A 21349-nucleotide genomic window follows, 5' to 3' on the forward strand; every position below is an offset into this window, starting at 1 on the left:
ATAATCCTTTAGTTTTACCAGGTTTCAGTAAGGCAGTGATAATTTTCATGTACAATATCCACCAAAGGTGAGAGCGATCTATTGTTTAGCAGCCCGAGTTTTAGAAATTGTTCACTTGTTCTGTGATTTTTCTGTTTTAATCACAGTCCGATTTTTTCCACATCAAACTATAATTATTATTTGACCTCACTGTTCAGCAGAAACAGTCTCTGTAGAACTGACTACACTACTATCAAATCAATAAGTTGGTAGAACAACAAAGTTTTGACTTGTTAGTCATAAGATGTTAAATGGTGATAAAATTATGATAAAAACTTATCAATACTGCCCCATGACTTTTATTAATAATATTGCTTCACCTCTAAATCACTGCATTTGTCTTCTTAACAAGTGATGTTACATCCTTGTTGCTAAGTAATTAAACTCACATTGTTAATAGAAAATTACAATGAACAGACAGGTGATTCACAGATGCATTTCCCCTCTCTCTATTAATAATTAATTCAAATAAATGTAATGCACTACTTTAGCTCTGTCTGATTCAAAGTGGGCAGGATGCTGATGAAAATAACTCTTTTTTTACCCTCCCTGTCAAATATTGCACTGCAAACATCAACAGCTCTGTTCCATCCACATATTTTTATGCACATTTTGGAATATCTCATAATAAGACACCAAATGGAAACCTTTACTGAAGAAATACGCTACTTATTTTTTGCGATATTCCAATTTTACGCAAAAATTGTACGCCTTCGCCATACAATCAACAATACAATTGACAATACACAACATTCAGTTCAACATAAACTAAAATATTCACATTTCCTACATCTTATTCAGAAGATGTACTGCATTTGGTACAAGAGTTTGGATTTGCTGCAAAACATGTTTTCATGTTTTTTGTTTTGTTTTGTACCTTGTTTGTTGACTGCTTTTTTTTTTTCCCCTTATGTGGACAATGTTTTTTGCTTTGGGACTTCATGCCATTATCAGAATTGCATTTTTGCCAGCAATCTTACAATTGCATTTGTTTACACTGCATTGCCATTCATGGACTTGAGCTACATTCAGTGCTGGAGTTATGCAATGTCTAATTTCTCATTTTATGCTGGGTAAACTCTGCACAGACTGTTATTTAAATGCTGAAAGTTTCTTTAAATGATCTTAAAGAATACTACTATGTTCCATTTTAGGTATTTTATACTTTAAATACACCTTTAACTGTTCTGTAGCAGCCAGAGGTGGCATTTACGACCATTTTCACAAAAGTTTCATGGCCCCCAGAATGTTCTGTTGTCTCAACATCTGAACATACAGCATATCAAATGAAAGAATTGGACCTCTGCTTTTAAACAACAATAAACTTTGTATTGTAGAACTATACATTCTTTTTTTGAAATCACACTTGAATGTGGGTGAGTTTCATAAAAAAGCAACATTTTAAACAAAAAGCTGGAAAAAATGGTACATTTTTGTCAAAGGCTACAGTTGAGGTCAAAAGTTTACAAACACCTTGCAGAACCTGCAAAATGTTAATTATTTTACCAAAATAAGGGGTCATACAAAATGCATGTGATTGTTTATTTACTACTGACCTGAATAAGATATTTCACATAAAAGACGTTTACATATAGCCCACAAGAGAATAGAATAGCTGAATTTTTAAAAATGACCCCATTCAAAAGGTTACATACACTTGATTCTTAATACTGTGCTGGTACCTCAATGATCCACAGCTTTTTTGCTTTTTTGTTTGTTTTTTGTGATAGTTGTTCATGAGTCCCTTGTTTGTCCTGAAAAGTTAAACTGCCTGCTGTTCTTCAAAAAAATCCTTTAGGTCCCACTAATTTTGTGGGTGTTTTTTGAGCATTTTTCACACTGAGGACAACTGAGGAACTCATATGCAACTACTGCAGAAGATTCAAATGCTCACTGATGCATTAAGAGCTGGGGGGGGGGGAAACTTTTTACATTTAAAGATCAGGGTAGATATAACTTATTTTGTCTTGTGGGAAATATGTAAGTATCTTCTGTAGCTTCTGAAGGGCAGTAAGAATAATCTCTACATCTTCAATCTATTTAAAGGTTTACTTAAAGAACACAGTCAGGTTCTCACATTCACATGATTTTTTCATATGAATATGTTAGTGTTTTGATTAGACTTGTCACAACTGAACTGTCTTTCTTCAGAGTGAATGTGCAGTTGATTGTTGAAATTCTTGAGTGTGACATGAGGTTTGGATTTTCTTTCAAGAATGAGTTTGCAAGTGCCGTTTCACGTCTGTGTGATATGCGAAACTCATGTCACACTGAAGACACTTGTAAGGTTTCTCTCCAGTGTGAACTCTCATGTGAATCTTAAGGTTTCCTTTATTGGTGAAGCTCTTTCCACACTCTTGGCAGGTGAAAGGTTTCTCTCCAGTGTGAACTCGAATGTGATTCTCAAAGTTTCCTCTGTGTGAGAAACTCTTCCCACACAGCTGACATATAAAACAGTTCTCTCCTGAGTGACTCCTCATGTGGAGGTCACGGTGTCCTTTACACCTGAAACTCTTTCCACACTGATCACAAACAAACGGCTTCTCTCCAGTGTGAATTGTCATGTGGCCGTTGAGGTACCTTTTCTGTTTAAAACTCTTTCCACATTGAGAGCATGTGAATGGCTTCTCTCCAATGTGAATTCCTCTGTGAAATGTAAGATTTTCATTTTGTGTAAAGCTCTTCCCACACAGATTTGAGGTGTATGGCTTCTCTCCAGTGTGAACACTCATGTGGAATTGAAGATTTTCTTTTCTTTTGTAGCTCTTTCCACATAGTTTGCAGGTGTAAGGCTTCTCTCCAGTGTGAACATTCATATGAATTTTAAGATTTTCATTCCTTTTGTAGCTTTTCCCACACATTCTACAGGTGTAAGGTTTCTCTCCAGTGTGAATTGTCACGTGGGCATTAAGGTACTTTTTCTGTTTAAAACTTTTTCCACACTGAGAGCACATGAATGACTTCTTTCCAGTGTGAATTCTCATGTGAATGTTTAGATTTAGTTTTTGGGAGAAACTCTTCCCACACAATTTGCAAGTGTAAGGCTCTTCTCCCGTGTGAACTCTCATCTGGACTTTAAGGTTTTCTGTTTTTTGAGTCAGCAAGTAAGTAAAACAATTTTCACCAGTCATGAAATCATGACATTTGTCATAATGATTTTTTTCTTCCATTTCATTCAGTTCTTGACTCTCCTCTTTCAGCGCCATCAGGTCTAGGATAAAAAGAACAAAAACAAGTGAACACCAGTTTAACAGCACCAAGACAAGCTTTTAGACAGTAAAACATCAAATTCAACCACTAGATTCTATACCGACTAAACAACTAAAATGTATTCTCAGAACCTCGTCAATATTTTCAAATCTTTGCTTTCTTTAGGACATGTCCCAAATACTTTCAAGCTGGTAGTTATCAAAGCCCTTATAGAAACCCACAGTAGATTAGTGGATTGGGATCCTGCAGGTCCCAACACAAATCGGGATCAAGCGGTTTCACATTTGCTCCAGATAGGAATTTTCAGACACGTTTGAAACGGTAATACTTTTTTTTTCTAACCCTTTCTGTAATCGAGAGTTTTGTCTGGTTAAATAATAATTTGCTATTTCAGAAGCTGTAGGATGTGGGTTGCCATTTTTATTTGTGAAACTGTTTTCTTTAGTTTATGAGTAAGCTAATGAGTAAGGGGAAGACTCTTGTATTTTATTTGGAATTTCCTTAATAAAGCAAGTTACAGTTAATCTGTTTCTGTGAGATTCAATTTAGTTTTTCTTTTGGGCCTGAACCTTCAGCATGTACTGGAACAATTTGCAGTCGAGAGAAATGTGGTGGGGGATGAAAATCAGCACCTCCAATTCCGAGGCCATGGTGCTCAACCAGAAAAGGGTGGCTTGCCCTCTCCAGGTTGGAGGAGAGTTTTTGCCCTAAGCAAAGTGGTTGATGTACCGGTCTTTTGTGGTAAAGAAGGAGCTGAGCCTAATGGCGAAGCTCTCAATATACCAGTCAATCTACATTCCCTACTCTCACCAATGGTCGTGAGCTTTGGGTCATGACTTAAAAGACAAGATCTTGCATACAAGCAGCTGAAATGAGCTTCCTTCGCAGAGTGGCAAGGCTAACCCATAGAGATAGGGTGACTGTCAAATGGGAGGAGCTTGGAGTACAGCCACTACTCCTTTACATTAAGAGGAACCAGTTGAGGTGGCTCAGATATCTGATCCAGATGCCTCCTGAACATCTACCTGGGGAGGTATTCCGGGTTTGTCACACCGGCAGGAGGCCCCAGGGAAGACCCAGGACATGCTGGAGGGACTACGTCTCTCAGCTTGCCTGGCAACACCTTGGGGTTTCCCCGGAGAAGCTGGAGGAAGTGTCCGGGGAGCCGGCTCCAGATATGCAGTTGGTGATGGATGGATGGATTTCAGGCTTTGCCTATGTCTGCTAAAACTATACTTTCTTTATTGGTCTTTGGAATTGCCAGTCTGCAGTAAACAAAGTAGATTTCATTACATCTATTGCTAGTCATTCAAGACTAAACCTCATGGCCCTGACAGAGACCTGGATCAAACCAGAGGACACTGCTACACCTGCAGCACTTTCTAATAATTTATCATTTTCCCACACTCCGTGTCTCACCGGAAAAGGTAGAGGTACTGGTCTGCTTATCTCTAATGATTGGAAACGTATTACTTTACCTTCTCTGAGTATCAACTCCTTTGAATCACATTCAGTCACTATTACCTTCCCTTTTAAAGTCCATTTTCTAATTGTTTATCGACCCCCAAGACCACAAGGTAACTTCTTGGATGAATTAGATGTGCTACTTTCATCTTTCCTGATGATGGTACTCCTCTAGTTTTGCTTGGTGACTTTAACATCCACCTAGATAAACCTCAGGCGGAAGACTTCCACACTCTGCTTGCCTGTTCTCCTGGACAGGAACCAGTTTGGTTTCAGAAGTGGACATTCAACTGAGACTGCCTTGCTCTCAGTTGTTGAAGCCCTAAGACTGGTAAGAGTGGAAATCTTCAATACTTACCTTGCTGGATCTGTTTGCTGTTTCTGACACAGTTAACCACCAGATCCTCCTGTCAGCCCTAATGGCAAAGAGCGTCTTAGGAACCGCACTATAGTGGTTTGAATCTTAACTCTCAGATGGGTCCTTCAAGATACTTTGGAGAGGTGAGGTATCCAAGTCGCAACATCTTACTACTGGGGTGTCTCAGTTCTTGGTCCACTTCTTTTCTCTGTCTACATGGCATTACTAGGTTCTGTCATTCAGAAACATGGCTTTTCATATCACTGCTATGCTGATGACACTCAATTCTACATTTCATTCCATCCTGATGATCCGACAATGGCTGCTCACATCTCAGCTTGTCTAACAGACATTTCTTGCTGGATGAAGAACCTTCAACTCAACCTTGCCAAGACAGAACTGCTTGTGGTTCCATCAAACCCATCATTTCATCACAATTTCACCATCCAGTTTGGCACATTAACCATAAGTCCTTCAAAAACAGCCAGAAACATTGTTGTGCTTGGGCAGTTGTGACTGATGATCAGCTGACTTTCTCAGACCACATTGCTACAACTGCCTGGTCCTGCAGATTTGCTTTATTCAGCAGGCTTTTTCTTTCAGAACATGCTTCACAACTCCTTGTTCAAGCTCTTGTTCTGTCCAGACTGGACTATTGCAGTGCTCTCTTGGCAGGTCTTCCAGCCCGTTCTATCAAACCTTTACAATTAATTTAGAATGTGGCTGCATTTACTTCCACTTTAACTTTCAACACTTAATAATTACAAAATACTTTGAACATTCAGTGTAAACTATTCTTTGAACTTTTATGTAGTGTTAATCCACATGATCTTTTATGGCTCATTTCCACCAAGCGGTACAGGTCAGTAGAGTACAGTACGGTACGATTCGGGACCAAACACCCTACTCCAGCTTGCGTTTCCAATGCCAACAGTTTTCTTACATGATGGGCGTGGTGTATAAAAGAAGCGATCGATGATAAAACATTAACATAATAAGCACAACTCTGCCTTTTTGTTAAATGTCAGTTTTAATGAAGAATAATAGCCATTATAAAAGTAAAAGTACAAAGTATAAGAGGCTCATATAAGAGAGAATAACAAAAGCAAACAATTCAGTCAAACGTATGCTACAAAGTCAGCACTGTACTACGGTAAAGTTTAAAGTAAATATATAAAATTAAACATAAATTTGTACTTGTTTGCCAAAACGATATGACCAGGAAAAAAATAATAGATTCATGAGACCAAACAATTGCTTGTTATTATACCCAAAAGGAATTGTATCTCGTTTAATCACTGCAGAGACATCAGAGCCAGTGGCAAATGTCAGAAGGACTAGCTGAGCTAAGGCTGCTCCAGGCACGAGGACTGAGTGCCTTGTGGAGCTCTGAAATCGGTATTGCAAATTTTCAAACAGATGCTATCTTTATAAATAAACTGCAGATTTGAGTTTTAAACAACTACATTCTTGCCTTAAAAACTGCTCCTATTATGCCTTTTCAAATATGACCTTTCATGCAGTGTGTCATGTTTCAAAATATGACCTTTCATGCAGTGTGTCATGTTGCTCACCTGAATGAGTGGTCAGGAATTCAAATCTTATTCTGTTACCATATGTCACAAATTAACACATTTGACAACTTGCAATCAAACAGTAAAATTTCCATGTGGTTTAGGGCTGTATCTTACGTTGAAAAATTTGTTCTATATTCACTTCCAAAAGATGAATCTACAAAGATTGTATTTGTACCAATCATAAAGGACTGCACCCTGTGACCAATCACAGCAGTGAGGGCTCATGGAAAGGAGGGGTTTAGAGAGACTGATTCTTCGAACTGCTTCACATGAGTCGTTTACAAATCATTTAGAAATGAGGTCAAATTAAATCTATTTTTGGAGAAAACTAAAGTGTTTTTTGACCTTGCATACATGTAAACCTGTTTTAGGAGACTCATAAAACAATATTAGCAACATTTAAAATGGCATAATAGGAGCACTTTAAAACTGCATTTCCTGACACAGTAACAGTAATATTTTGAAAATTATGCAGGTTTTATGCAAGAACAGACAAGAACACACACTGAGAAATGGCTATTGTGTCTGTGAAAATATAAAATTGTAAAATACACTGATATATTTATATATTGTGTTTGCCCACTCTGATGTAAATAAGCCCAACACACATGAACAGCATAGCGCAGGAATGCAGCATCGGCCATGGAGTGCTGGTGTCCTGCAGAATTTAGCTCCAAACCTGAAAAAAAAAACTCACCTGCCTATAGCCGAAGTAATCCTGAAGACCTTGAGTAGCTTGTTCAGTTGTGTTTGATTAGAGTTGGAACTAATGCTGCAGGTCATTGGCATTCCAGGACTGATGTTGTCTATCCTTGGCATAGCGGAACAAGTGAAAGACGCTTTATCCCCTTGTAGCACGCACAAGTGACAATTCTAGTCAACCTTCTGCAATGAGTTTAGCTCTACCCTTTTGGTACGTTGTTTTGGTACAATGAAATCGGAAATAATTGCATACTGAACTGTACTGTACTGAAACGTACCACTCGGTGGACACGAGCCATTATCTACAGGCACGCTAAATATGGTTCTGTATTTGATTTGGCCACTGTAGTACAGCCATGGTTAGTCTTTGTAATGGACTCGCAGTTCTTGCAACTAAAGATTTAGTAAGGATAAAACCACATATCAAAAGCTGAAATAAACAGCAGTAGCATTTACAAATAACAGTGTATCTAAAGAGTATTAGACAACTACAAAAAAAAAACCCATACCATTCTAAAATGTCCTGTAACTACAACTACCCATAATCACGAATGAGACAAATAATAGGGATAAAGAGATGCATGATGCAGAATGACTGAAGAAAAACTTAGAGATTGAAACCAACCTGTTTGTTCCTCAGCATCTTCATGTTTGACTCTGGATGATTCTTCAATCTTCATGTCTTCACTCTCCTCTTTAATAAACGTCATCTTAGTTTGTTCATCTGTATTTTCGTATTTGACACGAAATAATTCTTCAGTCCTCACGTCTTCACCCTCCTCTTTAATAAGTGGCGTCTCTGTTTGTTGTTCTTCAGTATCTTCATGTTTGACTCTGAATGTTTCTTCAATCTTCACATCTTCACTCTCCTCTTTAATAAACGGCATCTTTATAACAGTGTGTCACGTGGATCTCAGTCACTTCACCAGGAGTTTTTCTATGTGATTAAGATGAGAATAATTAACAGACAGAAAAATAAATGCAAACTACATCTCTGGGTGCGTTTCATTCAGCTCCCTAGTTCAGTAGTCAGCACACTTGTAAGGGAGTTAGTCAGAGTGAGAGTTAATGGACTTAAATGACCTGATTTGACAAAAGCACTCAAAAAAAAAGCAGATCAAATGATTTGATTTGATCAAATGATACATGATTTGTAGATTATCTTTAATAGACTACACTTTCATGAAAACAGTCAGCTGATTTGTAGAAGCTGTCATTACACACAGGGGCAGATCTAGAAAATTATTTATACTTGTGTAGTTTTTGGGAACTTATGGCCTCACAGACATAGTTGTGTTCACAAATACTGAATTACCACACTATTTAAAATTAAAAATCATTTTCTAAATTTCAATATCCATGGCAGCAAGTCACTAAAAAAACATATGAAAAACATCAACAGATGCTAAATGTTTCTGAACTTCTACCACTAAAGAAGATGAGCAATTTTATTAATATTAAATGGCTACTTGGTTTAAATAACGTTTGAGTGCAAGTTTATGAGAAACAAAAACTTTTGAATTTCCTAACATTAGAATGAAATACAACAACTCAAAGCATTGAGTCAGATTTGCAAACATAATGTTTATGTTTCTGTTATTAACAGAGGTGGGAATTTCTGTGTGTAGTTACCCAGACCCCATCAACAAAGTAATCTAGCAACACATTAGCACACACCCAGATCATCTATTTTGACCTAACTGACCAAACCATTTATGCTTTTCACACAAGCTGGTTTCAAAGCAAGCCAGGATTTTTTCTTTCAAACTTTTCAGAAAATTCATCATTTAGTCACAACTATAAACACAACCTCAAAACTATACACCAACCTGCACAGACCTCAAACCTCCAGGTTAAAATAAAGTATTGTAGTTAAACATGAAACTTTCTTCTAAATCAGATGATGCACAAAACTTAATAAATAATACACATACTAACCTTACAAACAAATCTTGACAAACAATTACCAGATGAATCTCAGATATGTATGTGCTTATATGTGATTTACTAAATAAAAAAAAAAAAAATCTGTGTTCATTACTGTTATTAGCTTTTATAGCATAACAATAAAAAATGTAATGTTCTCTATAAGGCTGTCTGTACGGGTTGTATTGATTTAAACATTCCAAAGGATTAAAAACACAAACCTTTCTTCAGCAGAAACACAGATGCAGGAGTGTGACGCAGCCTTATGACATCACGCCGCCACACCAAAATAAAAGTCCTGTTCACACAAAACAGAAACTTACATGCAGAAAACACATTCAAATGATCAGATAAAGGTTTGATTCAAACGATACACCACAGATTCAGAAAGCTATCGATATCACAATATTTTTCAAAAGCTTCTGGCTTATATTTAAATGTAGGCAATTATAACACCAACTACTGAGCATTTGTGATATTCTCAATGATAAATAAAATTGATCTTAATATTAAAAATAACTGGATTCAAACTCATGAAGAATTTACAGTTCAATATAAAGAATTTAAACATCTGAAGTTGAATATTAAGCTTGTAGTTGAAGAGAGATTGATTAACTAAAACTCATTGTGATGTGGACTATCTTATTCCATCTCAGTTTCTCCACAGAATATAAAGGAAGTAAATGAAATCACATTTAAACTTTGTTTTGTCATAGTGTACTTTATTAAAAGACTGTGATTGCAGAATACGTTGATGATGGTTTAAAACAGTTGATTTTTGACTCTTAAGTGGAAAACATCAATAAAAATGGTAAAAAAAAATCTTATAAATTGTAATGAAATATGGTTTACATTTCCCTAATTTAATTAATCTTTAATACATGTTTTTTTTTTTAAATCTGTCTATTGATTTCAGTGGTAATGTACTTTTATATGAGCATTTTTTATTTGATTGAATTCACTCTTTGTGCAGTTGAAAGGAAAATAGTTAATTGAATAAATACTTACATGTTGACTTTCTTTAACTGATAAAAAATTACAGCTTAATTCTTAAGTGTGAATACTGTTCTGTGTCTAAATACAAGATGCAGTAACCAGTTTACTAGAAACACTGTAACTCCAGAGGGAGATCCATCACAGGGATTCAGAAATATATACACACTAGGGTAACATGTTTGTAAAATACAAAACAAAACATAAAAATACCCTGCTAAAAAATATTTAGACTAAACAATTATATTAAAGAATACTGTAGGAAAGTATTAAGTTAATGTCAGTTGGGAGTGTGACCACTAGAGGGCGTTCTCACAAAACAAACAGCTTACCATTCTGAGTTCAGAAGAGTGTTGTTGTCCTAACTGGGTCCAGCTTGTGTTTACAGAGTTCAGCATCTGTAAAATGAAGAGACATAATTCTGCTGTCTCACAGGATATTACAAGTACAAATAGCATTAGGATTTAGTTGTGTGTTCTTGAAATCAAACAATTGTCTTATGAAAAAGTCAATCATTCCCATCATGAAATAATGAACGTGTCATCACCTTATTCTGGGGAATGTGTTGTGTTAGTCCTGTTAAAGGAGAAGTCCACTTCCAAAACAAGGATTCACATATAATGTACTCACCCTCTTGTCATCCAAGATGTTCATGTCTTTCTTTTGTCAGTCGTAAAGAAATTATGTTTTTTGAGGAAAACATTTCAGCATTTTTCTCCATATAATGGACTGATATGGTGCCCCGATTTTGAACTTCCAAAATGTAGTTTAAATGCAGCTTCAAACGATCCCAAATGTGGTTGTAAATGATCCCAGCCGAGGAAGAAGGGTCTTATCTAGCAAAACGATCGGTTATTTTCATTAAAAAAATACAATTTAAATACTTTTTAATCTCAAACGCTCATCTTGCCTTTCTCTTCTTGAACTCTGTGTATTCTGGTTCAAGACAGTAAGGGTATGTCGAAAAACTTCAATCATATTTTCTCCCTCAATTTAAAAAATAATTTCAAAATCATTTCATAGATTAAATGGCTCAAGAAGCCACCTTTAAAGAGAAGCTAATGCTTCTGATACAACAGAAAGGGAATAATTGGGTGATGTGAAGTCACTTCTTAAACCAGGAGTGCAACCTGTTCTACCTGGGGTAGAGGATTATGAATCCTGGATGGAACAAGCAGCTCAGATGATTGGTAAGTGGCAATGTGCTGAGACTGTTACGAGACAAGTTTGAGAGGGCCTGCTGCTGACATAGTCAGATTTATGAAGGTGAGCAGTCCAACTGCTGCTGACCAGATTAGGACTCTTGAAACAGCATATGGCAGTACAGAGTGGGTTTGGTAGCATTTACCAAAAGCCAGCGGAAAAACTTTCTTCATTTCTGTACAGACTTCATTAGATGTCTTCACTGTATCTCTCTGAAAGGTTGTGTTAAACTGGATGACTTGAACAGAAAATGGATGGAGTAGCCTTCTTTTTGATCTGAATGGTTTGCTTAAAACCCCTTGAGGTTTGCCACAGACTTGTCCCACTGCCTAGAATGCAAATGAGTGCTTATTTAAGCGCTACTTTTAAACAGCAAATGATGGAATATTTACAGTGTGTATATATTTACAGCTGGTCTATTCGCATGGGACTAACATTATCTGAGGTCATTTTTCCGGATCTTTACTGACATTGTTCGTAATAATTACTGAGATGGCACATTCAGATGGGACCAAAATCACTGAGAAGCTCTGGTAATACTTATGTTTAATCTGACTGCAATACTTCTCTAAGATGTTTCCTATCAGATGTCATACAGACTTGATTTAAAATGCACATTAACTGCTTTTTAAAAGATGTTTATCCAATGTTTGTACAGATGCTTTCCTGATGAAATGCTCTTCAAAACATCTTGTAGACATACATGTACCTGGGTATTTATTGGACAACAGCAAAAGCAAAATATATATTGTTTTTGTTTATTTTACATAAATTTATAGGCTACACAAAGTTGATTAAAAATATTACATCAAAATAGCATTGTAATTAATAACTTGTTTACATAATTTACATAATCATTCAAATTGATGTGTTAATGTGATGTTTTAATTAGACTGATCACAACTGAATTATCTTTCTTCAGAGTCAATGCGCAGATGATTACTGAAATTGCCATTTTCCTGAGTGTGACATGAGGTTTGGATTTCCTTTCCAGAATGAGTTTGCAAGTGCCGTTTCAGGTTTGTGTGATATGTGAAACTCATGTCACACTGAAGACACTTGTAAGGTTTCTCTCCAGTGTGAACTCTCATGTGAATCTTAAGGTTTCCTTTATTTGTGAAACTCTTTTCACAATTATGGCAAGTGAACGGTTTCTCTCCAGTGTGAACTCGCATGTGATTCTCAAAGTTTCCTCTGTGTGAGAAATTCTTCCCACACTGGTGACACATAAAACAGTTCTCTCCTGAGTGAATCCTCATGTGAAGATCAAGGTGCGCTTTATACCTGAAACTCTTTTTACACTGATTACAAACAAACGGCTTCTCTCCAGTATGAATTTTCATGTGGCCGTTGAGGTACTTTTTCTGTTTAAAACTCCTTCCACACTGAGAGCATGTGAATGGCTTCTCTCCGGTGTGAATTCCTGTGTGAATTCTAAGATTTTCTTTTTGTGTAAAGCTCTTCCCACACAGTTTGCAGGTGTAAGGCTTTTCTCCAGTGTGAATTCTCATGTGAATTTTAAGATTTTCATTTCTTTTGTAGCTTTTCCCACACTGTTTGCAAGTGTAAGGTTTCTCTCCAGTGTGAATTGTCACGTGGGCATTAAGGTACTTTTTCTGTTTAAAACTTTTTCCACAATGAGCGCACATGAATGGCTTCTCTCCAGCATGAGTTCTCATGTGAAGGTTAAGATTTACTTTTAGTGTAAAACTGTTTCCACACAGTTTGCAAGTGTAAGGCTTCTCTCCAGTGTGAACTCTCATCTGGAATTCAAGGTATCTAGTTTCTGTTTTTGGAGTCGTAAAAGATTTTTCCTCAGTCATAAAATCACAATGTTTGTCATACTGCTTTGACTCTTCCATTACATTCAGTTCTTGACTCTCCTCTTTCAACGCCATCAGGTCTAGGATGAAAAGAAACAAAAACAAGTGATCAACAGTTTAACGGCACCAAGACATGAAAGCTTTTAGACAGTGAAACATCAAATTTAACGACTAGATTCTATACCCACTAAAACAACTAAAATGTAATGATAGAACCTTGTCAATAAGCTGGCAGTCATCCAAGCCCTTATAAAAACACACAGTAGAGCACTGGATTGGGATCCCGCAGCTCCCAACACAAATCAAAATCAGGTGGTTTTACATTTGCTCCGGATGGGAGTGAGAGATCAAAAATACACCAGTTACTGGGATTTAACAAGAACAATGTAGTCAACAATAGTGATGTGTGTTTTTTAACCTCTTGTTTTTAGGTGATCGGTCAATCCAGTTCACCAAATTAGACTGAATCATTCAAAACAGTTTACGTCTTGAGTCAGCACTATTTTCTAAAGTTATCTACTTAAATCACCAGTACACTGAAGCGAGATCTGCTTCTTTCGGACACGTTCGATACTGGGAACCAATGAGCTATTGATACCGAGCATGTCTGTAATTTTCTCAGATGGACAATAAGCATTTTTCTTAAGTGCTTTGTTGAACATCAGAAAGTGTAACAAAATAAAAGATGTTGGAAACTTGTTTAACACATAATTACTGTTTCAGTGTTTCAATATTTTTTTAAAGATAGGAAACACAATCAAAGGATCGTAAAACTGATAAAACTAAACACTTATTTGTTTCATCAATAATGCATGATATTTGAACAACTTATTTAATTTCTAAATAATTGTATATAGATCGTGATGCAAACATTTGCCTAGATTTAATGGGTGCAAAGTAAATGTTTGTGTTAATCAGTAGAAACCTATTAAACATACTGGAGAGAAGCTTCACCTTTCTAGTTTTGTCGACTATATATTCAAACTGCAGCAGTTCTCAGCTCAGCAGACTTGCACATACTGCTACAGCGGATCTCGATTCAAGAACTGGTTGCAGCAGTTTTCGAGAACTGTTTCCTTTGGACATGTCCAATACTGAGCGGGAGATGCAAGCATGCGTGAAGCTAGCACTGACTGAACCAAACTGTTTCTCATGGAGTACTGATGGTGTGCTGATACTGTGACTGCTGGTCAACTGATGACTTGGGGGTAAATTTGGCAAAAATTTATGTTTATTTAATAACAAATAAAACATACTGGAAACTGCAAGTGCAACTAGTTATATTACTTTTTTTTGCCATTTTTGCTATTTTTCTTGCTAGGACAGTAGAAATATGACAGGAAGTGAGTCAGCGCGCTGTCCACAAGGCTATTGGCGCAAGATTTTGTGGTTCCTTACTTGCTACTCTCATGCTCCTAGGGATGCTGGGCAGGAACAACCCCAACAAATTACCAGCTCCTCATACAGGGACACACAAAAATGTTTAATTTACAATTTATATGTAACCCTCGTGCCAGTCCAGTCCAGCTTATTTGGAGTCAATTCGTGGAAGCCCAGGTAGACCTGTTGCTTCCCAGCAATCCTCCCACTGGCTGTTCTATTCCCTGAGCGAGGCTCCCTTGGAAGCGCTGGCACAGACCCTGTGCAAGATTATGGAGGATGAGGAGCAGGTTCTGTTGGTTGCACCGTATTGGCCCAGCCGAACCTGGTTTGTCGACCTCATGCTTCTCGCAACAGCCCCTGAGGAAGCATATGCATTTTCTAAGGACGATCCGCACACTGCATCATGGTGGGCCGCGATGGCAACAACGTGCACCTTCAAAGTGGAGGGGAACAGCCTTCGCTTCAGCTTTTCTACAAGGATGGAAAACACCATACCAGTCGAGCATTTTTGAGGGTCCTCTCAGCAAGAGGAACGCCACTTCAAAGAATACATACCTATCTATAGTATCTATCATGCCCTGAGACAGCCAGAGAGGTCTACCACATCCTGTCCAGAAGCCAGACGTGCAGGTTCCATAGATTGGGTCACGGGTGCCAGATCGTTTCACATCCCCTGACAAAGAAGGCGCTTCCAGAGAATAGAACAGCCAGTGGGAAGATTCCTGGGAAGCATCAGGTCTACCTGGGCTTCCCTTAATCGACTCAAAATAAGCTAGACCACCTGAGTCTTCATTCTCCATAGAGGGTAAGTTGCCGTGAGAGTGCAGCGGCTGCACAAATTGAGCTCTCCCGGAATGTGGACAGCATGCAGCAATTTGACGCTGCTTCTGACTCTAGAGGAGGAGATGGTAGGCGAGTTGTGACATGCGACGGGAGTATACACCACCCTGGTGGTTGATGTAAGGCACCATCACTATGTTGTTCAGTATATGCTCACCCTGCAGCAATGGTCGAAACCAGTGAAGAGCAAGCAGCACCGCTAGCAACTCAAGGCAATTGATATGCCACTGCAGTCGAGGTCCCATCCAGGATCCTAAGGCTGCAAGTCCATTGCATACAGCGCCTCAGCCCGTCTTGGAGGCATTTGTGTTGATAATGCCACGACACCTGTTCTAAAGGCACTCCTTTCCATAGAATGCAGGGTCTGACCAAGGCCTGAAGAGGCGGCGACAAGCCGGTGTAAGACCAACCCACAGAGTGCCACGGCGCCATCTCAGGATTTGGGCGTGCAACCAGTGTTGAAGCGGTCTCATATGTAACAGGCCGACTGGTGTAACTGTGGCTGCCATATGCCCCAGGAACCTCTGCAAGAGGCAATCTCTCTCTTGTTAATTTCATAAAAACGCAGAGACAGGGACAGCCCAACAGGGACTTGTACTGAAACACGCAACCCTCGAAGGAAAAACAGAAAAAAGGCCTGTGTTGAGGCAGAAACGAGACATGAAAGTATGCGTCCTAAGGGTTGATAGCTGCAAATCAAACCTGATGCTGAAATTGAAAAAAAGAAGGTGCTTCTGTGTCAGCATCTTGAACAGAAACCTGATAGCAGGAACCAATTCAAGATATGAAAATCTAGGGTTGGTCTTGACCCGCCGTTCTTCTAGGGTACGATGAAAACAAAATCTTCTCAGCCAGAGGGACAAGTATACTGCACCTGGCAAAATTAGTTGCATAGCTGAATTAGACCCTCTGGATAAGCAGCCAGCCAGTCCAGGTAGCGTAAACCATGCCCACAGCCTCATACAAGCAGAATCAATTGAGCAATTACTGACGCACCCACAATGGGGCTGCTTGTAGAAAAGGAGATGGCTCAACCTCGGAAGCGTAGCGTCCTGAAGCAGAGACAGCACTTACCTGATCTTGACAATCTGAGGTGAAATCAGTGGAGTGCGAGGAGGCAGTGTGTCCCTGCAACCAAATTTAAAAAAAAAAAAAAAACAAAAAAAAAAAAAAAACATGCCTCAAGTCTGGGTATGAGGAAACAACATGCCGTTCACACTCAGAACCCAACGGTAGAACCAGTATAAAGGGAATTGCTCTTTTATAGAAAAGGTGGGTACCGCTGACCCAGAGATCAGCAGCAATGGAGAAGGCCACTGGCCCTCTACCGGGGGGTGCAGATGTCAGTGTACCCCAAAGAACAGATTGTGTTATTCCTTGGTGGCCTGTCTCAGGGATGCTTCACTGGTCTTCGAGAAGACCTAATGCACCCCCAGAGGTGGGCTGCATGCCCTTCCTGCAGCCTGATCAACGCCCCCTGGGGCAGAGCAGACAGGCAGACACAGCATGACCCATCCATAAACGGCATCTCAAAATGCTTATGGCCCAGGTACATAAGACATGTCCATCAGGAAACTACCGCACCCAGAAGCACATGGTCAGAAAGACATTTAAAGATGCTCTCAACAACCATGTATGCTGTAGGAATTTGCTCTTATAGCTGGTGTTCCTGGGGGAGGACCACAACACTTATCTGTGCTATAGCAGGGTGAATGCATGCATGCATGCATGGACGAAGTTGCAGAGCTGAGAAACTACAGCAGCTCACAATGATTATTCTTCTCTTCTTCTTTGCAGAGTCAGAATCAATGCTCATGAAGCAAAAATCTGAATGAGCTGGTCAAATGTATTTATTTTTGGAGGCCAGTCATTATAATGTACAATGTGACATTGTAATTTTTGGTGTTACTATGTTCTTACGACATCATGTGTACACAATTTTTTGGTCATAAAAGTTTCTGTCTTTTATAGGAACACAGACAGAACTGTCATGTAAAAGTGTAGATGTTTCACCCACTGCATCTGCTGAAACTTTCAAAACCTTTGGCTTCAACACCTTTGAGGTATTCAAGGCCAACAAAAAGAGCTCATCTAGAACTGGAGTGGGAGGAAAGTGATTTCTTTGAGGTTTTTGATCATCAGGACACAACATATGAGCCAGCTGAGTCTGTCACCACTGTCACCGAGTCATCACAACTTCATGAGTGAATCTGATCTCATTTATTCTCATGTTATTGACTTTTTAAGAGAATACATACTTTGATGGAATGTTGTTATTTCTGATGTAATTTTATTTTTTACTCTAAACTGTATTTGGCAGTGTGCATTTCAACGAGAACTCCAATTGTCATCAGGCTTAAACAACAACTGGAAAGCCAATATATTGGCTTTTGTTTCCCAAAGCCAAAGAGGGAGAATACACCATGTAGCCACTGAAGTCACAGGCAACATCTTGTAAGTTGAAGAAATTTATTGATGTTCACAATTAAGTAACAAAAATATCTAAACCAGAAATAGTAACTGTAATGTCAGTTGTGCAATTATATGTTTTACAGGCTATGTAATCAATCTGATGACCTTCATTTTTTAAAAGGTGATCCCAGACCCATGGAGGAAATTCACAACATCAAGGTCCCTCAAACACTCTCATCCCAGTATGGGCAGACCCTCCATGGAAAGATGTATCGTGGCTCAGTCTCAAGGGGAGGTCTGAATCCAACACAGCTGCCTGCAGCATCAGGAAACTCTTGGCATACACGCAGGACAACGCAAGATGGGACAACCACCCCGATTGTCCTGCCCAGATAGCCCCAGCACCAGCTCACAAAACTCCTATACGCCAAATGCCTGTAACGCCTAATGTGAAAGACATTGACAAAGTCAAAGAAATTGCGTTGTTATCTGCCATTACTATAAATTGATGACAAATGTTGTAATATTTTATTTATAATAAAAACACAAAACATTACAGCTGTTTTTGTCTTAAAATAGTGTTTTCACTGAAACATACTATTGTGTGTTATTTACTTAAATTTAATAGTAATGACCTGACAGGTTTACAAAATAGCTATTGTTCTAAACATGCAATAATTACACAGACTTCTGTGACATAAAATAGATCTTACTGTTCTATTCCTTTGAGTTTCAAGGGGCCATAATCAGCTTTGTAAACATTAAGTGCATTCTGTAGTGAATACACATTTAGGCAAACTGGTCCAAAGCCTGGGTGATGGGTCATGCAGGTCGGTGTGTCTGGTACCTGGTTAATCCTTCTAACAATCTAAAAAACAAGAACAATGTACTTTTATTATATGTACACACACACACACAGACACACAAAAGTAGAAACAAAATTATGTGCCTTGTACTTACCTCAGGAATCTCTAAACAACATACATTTTCTTTATCTGTTGGCATAACAGCACAGTTTCCACAGGTACACCTACAGATTAATGATAGCAGATGATTCGTTTTAATTTTATTTACAAGATGGCACTGTGTAACTTCAGTAAACGTTTATCACTTCACTGAAAATGCTTAACGAATAATAAAGGTTCAACATTCGACAAACAATGCTTATTTTATAATATAACTATGGCAAGCACGTATTCATAAACCTAACTTGTCACATACAAGACGTATAAACGTTATGTTGTACGCTTAATTGTTTCACATTGTTGGTAAATATTTGAATTTTGAGTAACGACTTTTACTCAAACAACTTTTCAATTGGTACATTGAAATAAAAAGTTAAAACAACCCTAACAAATATATTAGATATAAACATGATTAACTACAAAAGACTTACCACGCTGTCACAGGCTGGAGCATCCTTGATATTTGAGGTGTAGTCGGTTCATCATCTTGAAATTCGGGATCAGACTCCGGCTCGAACATATATGGTTGAATCACCCCGGTTGCCATTTCTCCACATTGGCAGTTTTCAAAACAATTTCCCACGTGTACTGACGAGGGAGTCGAAAGTTAGTTTACTATGTAAAACTGTTATCCAGTCATAACAGTGGGCATTTACTTCCAAGTCTTCAATGCGGCTCACCCATAAAAACCGAGCGTTTCTCGAGCTGGCCTCAAAACCAGGGTAGAAAATAGCCTATCACTTATTGTGATACATCATAAGTGGACCTCAGACAACAGTATAAAACAATAAAAAAGTATGCTATGGTGGATAAGTATGCTAATTCATACTTATCCATCAAACACTTAAAAAAAAAAAAAACTTCTTTTTAATCCCACCAGCAAACTTCAAATGTTGGTGTTTGTTGCTGTTTATGTGATCAGTGTAAGATATTATTCAATTACAGCGTTGTAGTGTTTTATGGTGCACTCATACTAGGCATTCTGAACCTTGTCCGAGTGCAAATTAATGACATTGTTTATGATGAATGAGGCAAAAAATAGGGATAAAGAGGTGCAGAATGAAAGAAGACGTTGAGAATAAAACCAACCTGTTTGTTCCTCATTATCTTCATGTTTGAGACTGATTGATTCTTCAATCCTCACGTCTTCACTCTCCTCTTTAATACACGCCATCTCTATTTGTTCCTCGTTATCTTCGTGTTTGACTCTGACAGCTTCTTCAATCCTCATATCTTCACTCTCATCCTTAATAAACGACATCTTTGTTTGTTGTTCCTCAGTATCTTCATGTTCAACTCTGAAAGCTTCAATCTTCACGTCTTCACTCTCCTCTTTAATAAACGCCATCTCTGTTTGTTGTTTCTCAGTATCTTCATGTCCTACTCTGAAAGCTTCTTCAATTTTCATGTCTTCACTCTCCACTTTAATAAACGCCATCTTTATAACAGTGTGTCACGTGGATCTCAGTCACTTCACCAGGAGTTTTTCTGTGTGTTTAAGATGAGAAGAATTAACAGACAAAAAACATAAAGGCAAACTAAATCTTTGGGTGCAACTCAATCAGCTCCCTAGTTCAGTAGTCAGCACAGTAGTCAGAGCGAGAGTTAATGGACTTAAATGACCTGATTAAACAAACACAAAAACACTCTAAAACTAGCACTACAAATGACCAAAAGAACACAGATTATACAGACAATTCATATAAAGGCATTTATGATTCATGTTTAACATATCATATCATGGTTGGGGGCTAAGCCGCTGATGTTTTGCCAAAAGCCTCTGATCTTTTTGAAGAAGGACCATTCATTTAAAAAATAAAATGCTTTATACATTTTATTTGTTCCTCAAGTACTAGAAATCCAACTGTCCAGGATGAAAAGCAGTCTGCATTTGTCCCTATTTAAGAGTTCAGCGTAACCACCCACTGTTATGATAACGTCAGTGCCTATGCATTAATTATTAATACCCCCCAAGTCAACATGATTGTTGTGTAATTATTTGTTACCTTGCTAACATTACTTAACTAATTTGACTGAAATGATAGGGTGTACCACAGACAAAATGCATGCACAGGTCATACTTGAAAACACAGCACTGATATGGTAAAAATGTATTTTGTAACACGTACTAGTAACAAAGCAACATTTTTGTAATTCACTTCTCAGAAGGTGTTTATGTGAGCAAGGGCTAAAAGTAACATTGTAAAGAGCAATAAAGGAGAAGTTCATTTTTGTTCTAGAAGTTTACAGATAACGTACTCAGCTCCTTGTCATCCAAGATGTTAATGTCTTTCTTTCAGGGTTTTTTTTTTTTTTTGAGGAAAACATCTCAGCGATGTTTTCCATATAGTGGACTTCTATGGTGCCCCCAAGTTTGAATTTCCAAAACGCAGTCATGAATACACAGAGTTAAGCATTTGAGATTAAAAAGTATATAAATTTTCAATGATTTTT

At 38.1% G+C, this 21349-nt stretch overlaps 1 protein-coding gene across 1 annotated transcript in view; it reads right to left on the reverse strand.

Annotated features, from left to right (window-relative positions):
- Nucleotides 1-335: 335 nt before the first annotated feature.
- Nucleotides 336-21349, reverse strand: part of LOC127164504 (zinc finger protein 665) — a 31622-nt gene continuing 10608 nt past the window's right edge. The window contains exons 2-6 of the mRNA XM_051108471.1: nucleotides 19985-20383; nucleotides 12385-13375; nucleotides 9498-9574; nucleotides 7976-8245; nucleotides 336-3250 (exon numbers count right to left, since the gene is read on the reverse strand). Coding sequence (XP_050964428.1) covers nucleotides 2250-3250; nucleotides 7976-8245; nucleotides 9498-9574; nucleotides 12385-13375; nucleotides 19985-20333 — 2688 coding nt within the window. The 5' untranslated portion in view covers nucleotides 20334-20383 and the 3' untranslated portion in view covers nucleotides 336-2249. The remainder of the gene's footprint in view (nucleotides 3251-7975; nucleotides 8246-9497; nucleotides 9575-12384; nucleotides 13376-19984; nucleotides 20384-21349) is intronic.

This window comes from Labeo rohita, chromosome 4 (assembly GCF_022985175.1).
Source record: "Labeo rohita strain BAU-BD-2019 chromosome 4, IGBB_LRoh.1.0, whole genome shotgun sequence".
NCBI classification, from domain to species: Eukaryota; Metazoa; Chordata; class Actinopteri; order Cypriniformes; family Cyprinidae; genus Labeo; species Labeo rohita.